Source organism: Fukomys damarensis, unplaced genomic scaffold, assembly GCF_012274545.1.
Source record: "Fukomys damarensis isolate Sample0158 unplaced genomic scaffold, DMR_v1.0_HiC HiC_scaffold_17, whole genome shotgun sequence".
Classification (NCBI taxonomy): Eukaryota; Metazoa; Chordata; class Mammalia; order Rodentia; family Bathyergidae; genus Fukomys; species Fukomys damarensis.
Genome location: NW_022900929.1, coordinates 2,035,649 through 2,051,876, shown reverse-complemented (window position 1 = coordinate 2,051,876; position 16,228 = coordinate 2,035,649). Strand labels below are relative to the sequence as shown.

Sequence of the window (16,228 nt, the reverse complement as noted above, 5' to 3'; positions counted from 1 at the left end):
GAGTAAACAGAAGGAAGGCAACGAGAACACTTAGAGCAGAGGTAAATCAGATGGAGAACAGAACAGTAAAAGAGACAATAAATGAAACCACAAGTTAGCTCTCTGGAAAGATCAACAAAAGTGAAAAACTTCCCTAAACTACAGAGAAAAAGAAGACTCAAATGACAACAATCAAGAATGAAAGAAGAGACATCAATACCAACTTTACAGGAAAAGAAAGGAGTATAAGGCTATATGCACTATGAAAAATTATATATAAACAAATTATATAAACCAAATTATATATAAAAAATTATATAAACCAAATAAACTAACAAATAATGACACATACTATGGGAACAGCCTCAAGGATAGGAAATCAGAATAGACCTGTAACAAGTAGACCATTAATGATTTTATTATTATAATTATTCTGTGGTACTGGGGATTGAATCCAGGGCCTTTGTACTAAGCCACATAGCTTGAGACACAGTGTCACTAAATTGTTCAGGATGGACTCAAATTGAAAGCCTTCTGCCTCAGATTCCCAGAAATGCTGGAACTACAGGTGTGTGCTACCATATCTGGCTATTTAATAATGCTAAAGCTTCTTACAAAGTTTAGGCTCAAGTGGCTCTACTGCGAATTCTCCCAAACATTTAAAAAGAATTAACACTAATCCTTCACAAATTCTTCACAAAGCCAGGAAAGGTGAGAATATTTCCCGTTCATTCAGTGAGCCCAACATTACACTGACACCAAGACCAGACAAACGACATCACAAGAAAATTACAAGCCCCAACCCTCGGGAAACAGCTTATGCAGTCCAATTCCAATGACTGCACAAAACTGTGCATTTTAGTGTGGCTCATTTTGAGATCACATCTTTATGCTGCTTTGCCTGGAATGCCCCACTTCACTGGCATTACCCCATCCCGTATTTAACTGAATCTCTCAGATGCAGCATATTATGAATGAGGCACCTTGGTATTCTCACCAAGAGCTCACCTTCCTGAGCTGTACCCAAAGAGGAGGCAGGGACACACCCTTTTTGACTTTTCATGTTTGATGCATCTGTCTCCCCCACAGTGGACAGTTGGGCCTAGGAAAGAAGTCTACATCAAAAACCATTTTGCTCAGAACTTTGAAGCCTCTTTTGTATGTCACTTAATATCAGGTGGGAAACCACTAGTACCAGCTTTTTGTTCTTTTCTGGTTACTGGAATTTTTTCTGGAAGCTTTTAGGATCTTCTTTTCTGAAATTGTCCAGTGTTGGATGGAGGCGGTGGCTATTTAGTGTGGTAGACATTCAGAATGTCTGTCCTGTCTGGAACACTGTGTTCCTCTTCCACTAGCTTCTTTCCCTCCACTGTCAGCTAATCAGGTGAAGAAATTCTGAAATCAATCTCCCCTGCTCATCTTTCTTTCCCATATGTTTCTCATCATTTTATCTCACATCCTAGGGCAAGCCAACTTTACCCTTCAATTTCAGAATGTCAAAAAACTGTATTTTCAGGGTGGGGGAACAACTGATCGATGGGCAGGGAATTTCTGCTTGACATGATGAAAAGGGAGAGCCTTTGCACTAAGCTATATCCTCAGCCCTTTTTTTAATATTTTATTGTGAGACAGAGTCTTGCTAAGTTGCGAAGGTGCCCAAGCTGGGCTCAAACTTGTGATCCTGGTGCCTCGGCCTCCCAGAATTCTGAGATCACAGGTGAGCAGCACTGTGCTGGGCCTTGTCTGTGCCCCTTCTTCCCACACCCAGAGCCCACTCCTGGCCCGCAGGAGACCAGCTCCAGGTCAGGAGTGTACGTGGGCTCAAGCACCCATCTCAGCACAATGCCAGCTCTCATGCCCTCCTCCTCCTCTCTTCACCCCTTGGACATCACTCCCACATCTCCTTCCACCTTCCAGACAGTTACAGGGGTTCTCTCACTTTTTGGTGAACTCCTTCCTGTTCTCCTGGGGCACCGATTCTAAGCCTTTATGAATTAAAACTGAACTGTAGCTTCAGGCAGGAAAAAATAAACACCTGTATCCAGTCTTCCTTCTGGCACTAAAAACTTCCTTAAAAAAAAAAAAAGAAAAAGAAAACTAGCTGGGTGCACCTGTAGTTCCTGCACTCAGGATTACTTGGGGAGGAGGATCTTGAGTTCATGGCTAGCCTGGGGCACTAAAGAGAGTCCCCATACCCTCAAAACAAAAGAAAACAAAAACTCAGACTAGTACACATATCCTCACAGGGTAGTACCTTGACAGACTCAAAACACTATCCCTTTATAGAACTAGCAAGCCAACAGCTTTATAATTAGAGCAAAGTCTGAATCTGCTAAAGTGTGGCCACACCTAGAAAGTATTCAGCTGGCAGGCAGCCACGAATGGAGCACAATCTTTGGCCTGTGAGAGCCATCACCTTAGCTAGCTACTCCCCCACTAATAGCACTTTCAAAAGAGCTGCACCAAACCTACTATTCCAGAAAAGCACCCATTTTGAGTTTTACATAATTACAACTCCCAACATCTTCTCCAAGAAACACGTAAGAGCTCTGCATTATAGTCATAAACACATGCAAGGAAGATTTACTTCAGTACTAATCTGTAACACTGGAGGAAAAAACAGTTCTTACCTTATAAACAATTAAATGGAGCTCTTCATAAGTGTCATCTGTATTTATAAAAATTTTCGGGAATCGGCATTTTGCTTCTGGATCATTAAGGTTCAAGGGTCCAGTAAGAAATCTTAAAAGCAAGCACAAAGAGAGTCAACTCAATGAGGTAAATTATAAAGAGAAATATATAAATGGAACTCAATAAATGACTCAATAAACATCTAATTTTTTTTGAACCCAGAAACTATGTGGAAAACACTAAGCCAAAACATGATAAAGAGCTACAGTTCACTGGGAACAACAGGATTGCCTCTCTTGATTATTGTCATGAAATAGCACAATGGTAATTCAACGTTTACAAGTTTACCAGAAAAGATAATGAAACCCAATCTTGTAAAATCAAAGAACAAAAGTCCTACCTCCCATAAAAGATAATGAAACCCAATCTTGTAAAATCAAAGAACAAAAGTCCTACCTCCCATAATGTTGAAGATTTCCTGGCATTTCTGCCCTTATTGGAGAATCCCTTCCGGCCAACTGCAAATACATTTAATATTGAGAAATGACTGATTAGATTTTTTTTTACTTTCAAAATGTTGACAGTTTTCCTATCTGCTAGAGTGCTGATTTCATGCCATTCTGTGTCACTGATTTCCTGCACTTCTCCCCACCAAAACAACAGGGGCGGATTCCCAAAGTCCAGAACCGACTAGTTTTAATGAGAATGGTCACAGGACAACTGTACCCCACCCTGCATCCACAAACCACTCAGCTCCTTTTATAAGAGTAGCTGAGATTTCTCATGTGGCACACATTACTTAGGGCCATCTCACATCGCCCTGTGGGGAATGTCCTTGTCCCATTACTACATGTGGAAGCTGGAATGTGTGGGAGTGTGCCAACGTGCACACAGCTCCTGCGTAAGGTCAAACGGCAACACCAGGCCTGCATGTCTGGTGCCAGTGTCTCTGCCTTTAGGTATAACACCACATCTCCTCAAAGACTTGTATTTATCACACATTCCTAGCTGACACCCCTGAAGACATACTACTTCAACACACACAGGAAATGAAAAAAACCCAATCCAATAGTTATGTCAGCTGAAATTTGGCATTTTTTTTTTTTTTTTTAGAAGTGTCTGAAGCCCTTCTGGTCTATATAGTTTTAGCACACAACCTCGGGAGACCCAAACATGCCATAAACTCTCATCCCCATGGGCCATTCAAGAGAGAAGACCTCAGGCATCTGGGGTCACACTGTCACTCTGCATGTTGTGGCTTCCTATATATACCTTCCTGTATATACCTTGCTCTGTAGGCATACACTAAATTATCAGAGAGTCCTCTAGTGAGATAGTGGCAGCTCACAGGGTAAGGAGCACCTGAAGGGACCTTGTGGAGTGTGTCACAAGCAGATGTTTGGGGACTCAGCAGATACTGAGGTTGAGTCCTGGCTCTGCCACATCCTTAGTGACCCTGAGTAGGGCTCTGATGCCTCCTACGCCCAAGCAGCCTCATCTGCAGGATGGAGGTAACAGACCCAAATCCTGAGACTGCTGTCTGAGGTCACAGGGCAGGCAGGGGTGCTGGGGATGGTGGCTGTGTATACGGTTCTCCACACTGTCAGCTGCTGCATCCACCTGACCAGAAATCAGCCAAGAGCTGTAGAGACCCTTCTCAAAAGCCCTTTTGGGTTCTTAAAGAGATTTTGCCTGTTGTTTCAAATCAAGACCTTAACAATACAGAGGAGGAAGATGGGAAGGAAAGTGTGGGGGGCAGAAACACCTTGCAAGCAGAGAGAGTGCATGCATACACCGGAGCAAAAACGAGTTTTATGGGTTATGAACATCTTTCCCTTCTAGCCCAATTAAAGCTACAAAAGGATACTTTGGGGCAAGCACTAGTATTATTTAAAGTTTTCTATAGAAAACTGGGAAATTAAGTACCAGAGTGGAAAAGTCAGAGAGGCAGTATACTATATACTTACGATTTACACAATTCTGTCTCACAAGACACTGCAGGATCAACCAGTGTTTGTCAGAGATCCTTGGTATTTGCAGAATTCCCCAAACCCAATTTTTTTTCTACCTGATGAATTACTCCTCTTAAAATATATCTTTGCTACTGTATTTGGATGCAGCAGAGTAGAGAAAAGCTAACATGCATGGTTTTCCGTGCTACTAACTGATGCAACGAACTAAATACAGTGGGCCCTTGACTTACAAACTTGATTGGATCACAAGGGCTGGTTATAACTCAAGTTGGTTTTAAGTCAATACAGCTGAGATCTGGATGTTTACCTGGGTACACGCTATAGATAACAGGCAGATGAATCCTCCATTAACCTAATTAACCCAAGTTGTTCCTATGTCAGGCCAGTTTGTACCTGAGGGTCCGCTGGATCACTAAGCATCACACTACTAATGTCAAATACAGCTCAGAAATGCCCCATGCGCCCTCATCCCCAGTCCTCAGTATGTGCATGTGTCTTCGTACAACCTAATCATACCTCAGGTTCGATGTGCCTGGGAAACAGAGAGGTGGTGAGGTATTTGTATAAAATTCTCATGTCGTCTTGTTCTAATCCACTCCTGAAACATCAGAAAAGTGTTGTTACAAGTGTGGAATTGGGCTCATCTTTCCATTGCTCCAGGACAGAAATCAACCTTTTTTTCCTTTATATCCCTGAAGAATTTCATTCTTTGGGAAGGGTATGGAGAGAATGAACCGAGACCCACTGAAGCCTGTGCCTCCAGTCGCACATTTTATACACCATCTGAAAAAAAGTCCCAGCAGGTAAGCCTCTTGGAGTGAATTTCATGCAGGATTGCTTAAGGAGCCTTAATAGTCACATTGCTGCACCCCAGCAGAGACGTTCTGGCTTCCTGTCCCACACAGTAACACAAATGCATTTCAGAAAAACGCTGGTTTGCTGGAGACAGAGAGCTTGATCCTAGGTCTCAGAAATGGTGTTTATTCTCGGATCTCCATGGAGACAAACAGCAAGCTTTCAGGCAAACCATCTAACCTCAAAGGTAGCAAGAGTAAGGAGCACATAGGAAAAGCTCTGAGGAACTAGCAGGTGTCAGACAGACCCTCTGAAATATTTTTTTTAGGAAAAGAGACAGTCAATGAGACTGTATGTAGGGTTTTTCTACTCAAGATAATCAAAACATCCTGAGAGGAAAATCTCACTTTAGGTGACTCAGGCCTTTACACCATATTCCTGATGTTCTATCTTCTTTTCCCTGTATGGTCATTTGTTGGAAAAAGTTCAGGCCTGTCCTGCCCTCTTCTCTGGGCCCTAAATTTCCACCTCCTACCTCCTCCTCTTCTGATACCGTCTCTCTACTTTCAAGGTTCGATTTTCAGGAGTGCTGACCCCAACTAAAACTCTAGGGAAGCCCTACACCCTAAGGCAGGTCTGTCTTCTGCCAAGTGGAAAGACCACTTTTGGGTTGAAAGTCTCATATGGCCAACGAGACAGACTGAATGAATCAAATATATGGAAATATACCAACTTTTTTGGTAGAAATATTGACATAAAATAAAAAGGCAATGGTGGTGCATGCCTATAATCCCAACATTCTGAGGGGCTGTGGCAGGAAGACTGTGAGTTCTGACTGGGCAACTTAGTGACTTAGTGAGACCCTATCTCAAAATTAAAAGGGCTGGGATGTAACTTAGTGTGAAGGCCCTGGGTTCAATTCCCAATACCACCACCACCAACCCCCCTGTACAAAAAAACCACACAAGCTAGAAGGTAAAATGGAAGACAAAGTTTGTGAACTGCTACTTGAACTTTCTTTTAACTATTTCACTTAAGACTAGTCAGGCTTTAAACACTTTTATATCAGTTTTAGGAAATTAGGAGAAAAAAGGTTGAATGCAGTTGCAGCCAGCTGCTCAGAGCACAGAATCCCAAGCTGGTGGATTTCCACCGTGCCTAAGGAGATGTCTTCCTCCATTGTCAGGCCTCCATTAGCTCTGAACATGGTCACTCTCTCTCTAGCATCTGTCCCCCTAACACCATGCCTTCTCCACTACAAAAATAAACGAAGCAGTATCACATTATAGTTAGGTAAGATGTTGTCACTGGGGAAAATTTCTTACAATTTCCATGATCTCAAAATAAAAGGTTTAAAAAAAATCAAACCAGAGCCAGGTGTGGTGACACAGGCCTGTAATCCCAGCACCTGGAAAGCTGAAGCAGGAGATGGCAAATTCAAGTCCAGCCTGGGAAACTTATGAAGACTGTTTCAAAACAAAAAATAATGGGGTAGGGATGTAGCTCAGTGCAAATACCCCATGTGCGCATGGCACTTCTGCTCTGTCAAGACTGATTTTTCCTTTTGTACCAAATTTTGAGCTATTTTTACTTCAATGCTAAATAGACTTTCAGGAATGAGGCCTCCCCCCGCCCTAAGTGTGGAAATCAAACACAGGCCTCATGAATGTTAGGAAGTGCTCTACAACTAAGCTACTAAATGGACTTTCATTAGTTTCCCCAACCCTATTTCCGGTGGAGATGCTAAGTTATTTTGAACTACTTTCAGCAGAAATCATACCAAGAACAAGGTGGTTATGAGTCAATGCAGAATCAATTCAGGATCACTTTAGTCTAAAGTATAGCCTGAAGCCCAGTGTGGAGTTGAATGCATGAAATCCCAGTACTTGGGAAGGCTGAGGCAGGAGGATCCCTGAGTTTGTTGCCTGGGCTACACAGTGAATTCAAGGGCAGCCTAAACTACATTGTAAGACCCTGTCTCAAAATAAACACATAAATAAGAATAAAATATACTTTAAATAGCATATCAAATAAAAATAATCTAGCACAAAATAGTATGTTCAACTCTGAGTAACTTCAAAAATATTTAAGACATTCACAAAAGTGTTAATTCCTGAAGAGTAAATTAATACACTAAAAAGAAAAAATTGGCTAAAAGCTCAGGACAGGAAATTCATACCCCCACCCCCAGCAATAAATATCTAACCTGGGCAATGGCTGCTATAAAAAACAAATCCATTTTTAATGCATAATCAGTACTCTGAGATGACTTTCTACCATTATTTTCTTTGAATTGTCAGCATTTACTGAACACCTACTATGTGCCATGCTGCAGTCATGTACTAGCACAGAAAGATGTGTCTATTCTAAATCAGATCATTTAACAAATATATAAAACTGGGCATGGTGGCACACTCCTGTAATTCCAGCACTCTGGGAAGTTGAGGCAGGAGGATGCAACTTTGAGCCCAGCTTGGGTAACTTCAAAGACTTAGGGAGATCGCTTCTCAGCCTTTTGGCTAAGATCAAGTGTAGACTTAGGGAGATTCCCTCTCAAAACAATAAAACTTGGGAAGCAGGGTCTGGGAACTGCAGGCACTAAGGTCCTAAGAATGGCGGGGGTGGGGCCGAGGAGGTACGTGTGGAACAGGCTGGGGTGTCCTTTGCCCCGGCCCCTTGAGGCAGGACTTGACAGAGATGTGATAATGGATCATCATGTTTCCACCATCAAACCTTGAAGAACCTAAAACCAGAATGGCCACCGCTTAGAACGTCAGTGGATCAGTTCAGGCAAGGCAGGTACCCATTGGCACTAGGCTGATGGCCTCACCAGTCTTCCCCACTTCACAGTGGTCAATGTTGAAAAGTTTCCTTGTTTCCTGTGTGAATTCTCACCTGATGGACACTACTTTATTGCTTTTTCTTCTGACCAGACTTCCCTAAAAAATCTATACCAGGGCTGCCAAGCAGCAGAAGACTCACTACAGGGCCATGAGGGCAGATCCCATCTAATGGCAATGACCAGCAGTCAGTCAATATCCGGGGCCGGCTCTTTGTATATGCTTGTTGCACATTACCAATGTCATGGCCAATGGTGAGCACCTGAACCGGGAGTGCAGCCCCCTCACCAATGACTGCCAGTGTCGTCTTTTGCTCTGCAGCCTATCTCCCAGATGAGCCTCACTCTCCTCCCTATGAGGTGTATCAGAATAGTGAGTCAGTCACCCCAAACCCACAGTCCCCATAGAGGCCTCTTCCCTGCACATTATTGACCTTCACATTGGTCACTTGTGGGATACATGCACATGTAAGTGTGATAAACTGGTCCAGTCACACAACCAAGGGCTATACTTGTACAAAAACAACCTGGCCATCTTGTCTGCAGCAGCAGACCATCCATGCCTTCCAGGTGACCCCGAAAGGCACTTTCATTGACATGCGGACCATTGGCCACTTCTGCTATGAGGATGACCTGCTCACTGTGCCAGCTGTCTTCCTGGAGGTACAGCAGGACAGTGAGACCAACATGGCCTTTCAGGGATCCGCTCATCAACTCCCTGAAACACCAGCTGCTGGTTTATCGGTGGCACCAGCAGAAAAGGATTACAGTGCAAAGGCCCGGAGGCACTTCTTTTGACCAGCTGTGACAGCTGCACATGTGGAAAATGCAGCTTCTGGACGAAAACCACATTTATCAAGTATACCAGTGAGAAGGTGGTGATACTGCGGGTCACAGATCCATCTCATGTGTCTTTTTTTTTTTTTTTTGGTACCCGGGATCGAACTCAGGACCTTGCGCTAAAACCCCAGCCCTGTCAGGGGTTTTTATGGTGTACAGTATGGTGACAACTGAAGTGACTGCTGTGCTTGAGAATATGTCAGATGAGCTTTTGGAGCTCTCTCAGAACTTCTGTGATCTATTCCACAACACTACTCTGCAGAGTAGAGTCCAGTTTCCCTGCTCAGCCTCTAGCAACAATTTTGCAAGGCAGATCCAGTGCTGGTTCAAAGACAAAATTATAAATCCCAAGTATGGAGGGTGCACAGTGGCAGTACACAGGCTGTGGGGTCAGCGCCCCATCAGTGCCCAGTCCTTCAGCAGCAGCCCTTAGCTGGACTTGTCCCTCTTTAGCTATGATGACAAATAGGTGTCAGTCATTAAGCAACCCAAGACCTATGGAGACCACCCTATCACGTTCTATGCCCAGGACTCTGGCCTGCTCAAGTTTGAGATCTAGGCCTGCTTACTGGGCTGCCCCACCAAATACAAGGTTTGAAGCCTTGTTTCTTCCCCTTTCACCCTTTTGAGCTCTTTGCCATTTCCATGCAGAGGACTAACTCAGAGTATGCTGTCAACTTCCCTGTGAGACACTGCTGCCCAAAGCTGCCTCACCACAGCCAGGCTATCCAGCCTCACAGGACTTCACCCGCTTCTCTTTTCAGGGGACTCTGGGGCAGAAGAACCCACTGCCCAGCCCTGTGGATTCCAGGCTGGAGTACTAGAGAGAGAGTTGGGGGCTCAGCCTAATGGGACTTTTGTTGTAAACAATACTGCCAGTCAATTGAAGGTCCTCTTGCCTTTTCCCTGTAGGAATGGCCAGGATTAATTAAATCTATTTAATTTTTGTTTATTTAGCATTGTTTTGCTGTGAAGATAAAAGCATTACACCTTCATCTCACTTCCTTGGCATTATGGTTTGTAGTCAGAAGCAGGTAAACCTTGTTTATACACAAGAGCTATGTATGCCCTCGCCACTTATATATATATATAAAATGGGAATGTAGCCAGGATGAAGGCTCTGAGTTCAACACCCAGTTCTGAAAAAGGAAAAAAAATAGGTAGTAAAATAAAGAAAGAAGAAAAAAAATAGGTAGTTACATACTCTGCTCACGAAGTATAAAATTCTTTCACGGTATTTAAACATACCAACTTTGGAACAAGCAACTGCCTGTCAAAATGTGCTATTACCACTGGACCCAACCTTCCCCTGATGGCAGGGCAGATGGACCATGGAGCTGAGAGCTCACTTCTAGCAGATGCCACTCACACACCCGATGATGTGGAGAAGACCCCCTGCAGTGGGCAACAGGTAGCTGCGGAAACCCAGCCCTGCTAGTCACCGTGGAGTCAGTCTCCCAGCACAGGCTCAGAGCTTGAGGGGACCCTCTGGCTTTGGGCCTTCCCACTTCCAGAATTCATTCACACCCACATCAGGGCCTTGAGCTATCCCGGAGACCAGAATCTGAGCTGCCCTTTGCTGACAGTGCAGAAGAGGCCACTGCTGCTGCATCTCCCTGTGACCAGGAGGCTGTCAGCGCTTCAGCATCTCCAAGGCACCTGTGGGCCGGCTCCTTGCCCTGAAGACCTGAGTTGGGGAAGCTCAACCAGGCTTCTACCTGCTACCCTGCGTGGCCTGGTAAACAATGTGATAAATGAAAAAGCAGATTTTCATGGGAATTTGTTATATCATCCTCATGGGAAACAAAACTTCACATGGAAACTCACCATGTACTTTACTACATGGACTCAAATTTCTTTAGATTACCTTGCTTCTCTTTCTAAAAAAAAAAGAGCTACAGAATTCTGGCAAAGGTGGGGTAAGCTTCAGGGCAACTAGTACGGCCTTTTCCATTAGATGAATTCAGTTTTTTGTGCTAAAATGTGACCACATCTCTAATTTAAGAAAGTAGTTTATGGTAGATAAATTGAGGCAATCTCAAGGTAGCTGCTAGAAGGCCGCTGGCCAATCACTCACTCCTGGGTCTCAGGAGTTCATCTTAGCCAGGACTGGCCCACTACGCAACTGCCTGAGGTCACCTCTGCTCCAGTCTTACGCTCACTCACACGTTTCCCCAAAGTGTGGCATTAGATAAACAACTGTAATAGTTTATCTTTTCTTCTTTAGCGTTAGACTTTTTTAAAAAAGGTGTTTGTTCTCACTATAAGATATAAACATAGTTTGGTAACAGTACATAATTTCTTATTTTAACAGTGGTTATGCTGCATATTCTCCCCCAACCCAATACTGAAAATCCATCTCAGGACCTTGAACTTGCCAGGCAGGTACAGCTCTACTGAATTACATCCCTGACCCCCTATACTGGATATTCTTAAAAACTGAGCTTCTTGGGTCAGGGATTTAGCTCAGTGGTTCCACCACCCGCCTCACAAGTGCAAGGTACCAAGTTTGATCCCTAGCACCAAAACAAAACAAAAAACAACTGAGTTTAAGACAAGAAAAAAAACCAAAACAAAACACTAAAAAGGACGTTTTCTACAATATGAGGTATGACTGAAATATACAATAAATGCTTAAGTTTTAAAAATTATTCCAGTAAGACACATTGCCATGAAGTCCCTTCAAAATACTCCCACTTCTTCACTCTCTTATATGGCGTGCCTCAGGGCATACTTACCAGATGAGTTGATCATTATAGAGAAACGCAGTATATTTGACTATATTCAGGCTTTCCTCCATTCTATTAATAAAGGACTGGATTTTCAAATAAGTCATTTTATCCAATGGGAAAAAGCTGATTCCACCAAAAATATCAAGTAGGTCACATGACTGCAAATGTAGTGTTTGCAAATACTGTTAAGAAAAAATAAGGCATATAAGTTACTAATAATACATTCAATGTACCATTCATCAACAATGGAAAATAATCTTATTTTAGACTAATACCTATGGTACAGTTGCATACTAACAAACAGCACAATGACCAACAAGTAGGTAATCTATGGGTAACTGGATCTGAAATCTGTACCAATTTCAAAAGAAAAGTTGCACCTAACTAGTTAGTATTCATTCAGTATATGTTTTATCTCTTTAAAGTAGTTAAATATTCCTATAAGTGGGCCAGGGATTTAGATCAGTGGTTTCACCGCCTGCCTTGTAAGCACAAGGTCCCGAGTTTCATCTCCAGTACTGAATAAATAAATAAATATTCCTATTAGTGCTCCTCAGATTTGGCTCTGGGATCCACACAGTAAGACTATGGACAGAAAGTGCGATCTTGAAGGATGTCCCATCAATAGGAGAGAAAAGAGAACGAAAATAGGTATCAGGAGATAGTACAGGAATGACTAATTACAGTCACTGAAGTGAAGAAACAAAGAAAGTTAATTCATAAAAACAAAAAAGACGCCAAAAGCATTTTAAAAAGAAAAACTGAATTCAAACTAGAGAGGAATTTTAGGGAGGATATAGAGTATTTCTCTTTTTAGATAAACTGAATTTGTCAGAGGTAAGGGTCAGATATGCAAAATTCAATTTATAATAAAAGAGAACAGCAAGTATTTAGGGATATCATCATCTGGAACAACAAAAAACAAAAAACAAACACTAGTGTAAGCCCAAAGGGATGTCTTTCTATGGTCTGCTGGCCATTTCAGAGCTTTACAAATGTAATAGTCAATTCATTAGAAACAGATTACTAAAAAAAAATTAACTTTAAGCCAGGTGTCGTGGCACACACCTGTAATCCTAGCACTCGTGAGGCTGAGGCAAAAGGACTGCTGTAAGTTCAGGGCCAGCCTGGACTATATATGGAGACTCTGTCTCAAACAAAAGATAAGAAAATAAATTTTATAGTTTTACATTTATTTTTAAAATATACAAATATCAAAACTATAGATTAAAAATTTCTTGTTAAAAAAACAATACTAATATATACAACTAAATATTTTTCCTTGAGTCAATACAGAGTATGCCTCTTTAGAGAATATAACCAGTCCACAAGAGTGTGCAGCTCTCATAACTGTTTAAATTTTGCCAATTTACTAATTCAACACACAGTAAGATGTGTGTGTGGTGGGGACTAGTGATAGAACCCAGCATGTTCTACCACTGAGCTCTATCCTCAGCCCTTTTGCAAATTTTCTTTTTGAGTCAGTGTTTCACTCAGTTGCCCACACTGGCCTCCAACTTGGGATTGTCCTGCCTCAGCTTCCTAAGTAACTGGGACTACAGGTGTGCACCACCGTGCTCAGCATAAAAACAAAACAAAACAAAAAACTGTTTTTGGAGCCCACGTGGACAGACACTGGTAGAACAAAGACAAAGCCCAAAGATGCCTCTGAAGCTCAGGCATGGGCAGGGGCAGGCTGCTCAAGGCTGGGAGAGCGCTGCACAGCGCACACCCGCAGGGCTCCTCACTGCTCAGGTTTTGCCACTGTGTCTCTTAGGTTTTCTGCCACGTTCAAGTTCTGGAGTTTTGTCTGTAAAAAACAAACTTGTCTGCATCCCTATTTCTCCAAAGATCTATTTGAATGACACTACAGTTATAAATAAAACTCAAAATACTTACCCGATGGAAGAATTTCTCTAATCTTTCTTTCAGGAGCTTGACACCGCCATCTTCCATGGCTTTCAGAAATGTCCCATTAAAAAGCTAATGGTGTAAAACATTGGGGAAGGAAATAAATTTCCTGAGTCTCTCTATTGCTTAGTGTAATAAGCTCTTCCTTTCAGCCCTTCAGAAGTCATGGCCAATCTGAGAGATACAAACTCTTCTTATGTATTGTTGAGGGCTAACACCTGACTCTCAACCTCAGCACAGTTAATTAATTCAGGTCATTAACCTCCCCCTCTTTTCAAATAGTTTTCTATATTACATGAAAAAGCTTAAGCTATAAAAGAAATTACACAAATAATCACTGTTAAGTGATACTGTCATTTTAATGAAACCACCTAATCATTCTCAAAAAGCTTGTTTATGATAGAGTCTTGCTATGTTGCTCAGGCTGGTATTGAATTCCCCAGCTCAAGCAATCCTCCTGCCTCAGCCTCCCAAATAGCTAGGACTGCCGGGCTGTGCCATCACACTCAGACAGTTTTTAAAAATGTCAACTAATATCTAAAGCAACATCACTAAGGACTCATTTGTACACAAACAGATTTATTCTTATTACAAGACTAGGAGATATTTATGGAATAAATTATTGCACACAAACTTCACTACTTGTTTCAAAGACCCCGTTGCTTTTTCTCCTAAAACAGACACACAGGAACTTTGTAGCCTAAGAATTATTTCAAAATAACTTTCAGGCCTGTAAGTGGGGTACTGGAGCGAAGTCAGTCAGAAATGTCATGCTTACCTTGTACATGCTGTAGCACTGCTGCAGCACTGAGCTGTAGACCTTGTCCTGTGGAAAGCAAGAAAAGAGTACAGGCATCAAATCAAGAGAAAGTTATTATCTCCTGTGAATAGCAAAGGTACACTGACTACTGGCAAAGCAATATAATGATTACAAGTGTGGTTCTACAATAGTTATGAAAAGAAAAGGTATTTAAACTCACATTTACAAACCAGTAAGCTTAGTTTTGGAAGAGTCACACACAGCTGATCAGTAGAAGGTATTAGTGAGGCAGGGTACACACACATTTTTAAAAGACTGTGTTAATTTATAATTTAAACAATAAACATAAAGGTTTCCTCCTCTGGACCCCACAAAATGTATGTAAAATGCACTGAGTTTAAATCTGACTAAATCATTCAACATATTCAATAATACACTTTTTTCTAAAAATATAAACTAAATAATGACACATTACCAACAGCTCCTCCTCTTGGTATTCAACAATTGGTTTTCCATCCTTACTTTGTTTTTCAATTATAGGATTCCGAACTACCTGAAAAGTTGATTGGGTCGAAATTATACAACAAAGTGATTACAAATGTCTTTAAATTTTGCCTTAATTTAAAAAACCTGAGGCTGGGGCTGAAGCTCAGGGCTTGCCGAGCACATGTACCCAGTCTCTAGCCTCATAAAAATGATAACTAAAATTAAATTTGAAAATATAATTTCTTAAAACAGCTCCAAGAACAAATATACCAAATAGGAATTTGATTTTAAAATGGCAGCTGATTTTACTGTAATTTGACTTTGATGCAAAAGCCAAGAGACTTTCCTAAATTCCTAATGGTAAACACCACCCATAGTTCTGCTATGCAACTTCAAAAAGATATATTGTGTATGTAAATACCATGATCATCCAGAAGTTTTCTTCTGGTTCATTGAAGAACTGTCTATTCTTCTGTGTATGTAAAGATTTTGCAGGTTTTGATGGACTAAAGGTTCTAAAAAAGGTAAAAGAATATTTTTGGAATACTTCTCCAGGATAAGTCACAAGAATTCACTAAGCTCTATAAAAGCACATTTAAAAGCATTACCTTGTAAACTGTACGATAGCTTCACATAAACCAACGTTTCTAATTTTTTCATTCTTTTCTACTTCGTTTGGATGATAAAACAAAATTTTATTTTCCTCCTAAAGTAAAAAGAAACAGAAAATAACATTAACATAATAAGCATTATTTCACATTAGTTGTTGAAAATGCTGAGTTTAACGCTAACCTCTCCAGTCATATATGCTAACTACAAAACTCCAAAAATCCTTTTTACAAAAACAGGAATAATCTTCTCATCATTAAGTAAAAACTGCCTGCCAGTCTGAAAGGCCACATTTCCATTTCCTCTGCAGTAGTACTAGATAATTTTAATGAAAATCTCTGATTTCTTTCGTTGGGCTAATTTGAACTGAACTAAACGCTAACCTCTCCAGTCATATATGCTAACTACAAAACTCCAAAAATCCTTTTTACAAAAACAGGAATAATCTTCTCATCATTAAGTAAAAACTGCCTGCCAGTCTGAAAGGCCACATTTCCATTTCCTCTGCAGTAGTACTAGATAATTTTAATGAAAATCTCTGATTTCTTTCGTTGGGCTAATTTGAACTGAACTAATAGTCCTAAGTGAAATAAATAAGTCACACATGTGTAAATACCGAATAGTCTCTCTGGTGTGAAAAACTATAAGTACACAAGATCCTAATGAGATAATT

The 16,228-nt window shown here is 41.3% G+C and overlaps 1 protein-coding gene and 1 pseudogene across 2 annotated transcripts in view; one reads left to right on the top strand and one right to left on the bottom strand.

Moving 5' to 3' along the window:
* Positions 1-16,228, bottom strand: part of Ccz1 (CCZ1 homolog, vacuolar protein trafficking and biogenesis associated) — a 36,537-nt gene that overhangs the window by 18,689 nt on the left and 1,620 nt on the right. Inside the window, exons 2-10 of one of the 2 annotated variants that reach the window (XM_010642754.3) lie at positions 15,555-15,652; positions 15,368-15,461; positions 14,936-15,013; positions 14,479-14,526; positions 13,689-13,772; positions 11,796-11,971; positions 5,100-5,181; positions 3,067-3,128; positions 2,610-2,721 (exon numbers count right to left, since the gene is read on the bottom strand). In XM_010642754.3, coding sequence (XP_010641056.1) covers positions 2,610-2,721; positions 3,067-3,128; positions 5,100-5,181; positions 11,796-11,971; positions 13,689-13,772; positions 14,479-14,526; positions 14,936-15,013; positions 15,368-15,461; positions 15,555-15,652 — 834 coding nt within the window. The remainder of the gene's footprint in view (positions 1-2,609; positions 2,722-3,066; positions 3,129-5,099; positions 5,182-11,795; positions 11,972-13,688; positions 13,773-14,478; positions 14,527-14,935; positions 15,014-15,367; positions 15,462-15,554; positions 15,653-16,228) is intronic. The other variant, XM_010642755.3, reaches the window with a different exon arrangement.
* Positions 7,967-9,906, top strand: LOC104875347 (annotated as a pseudogene).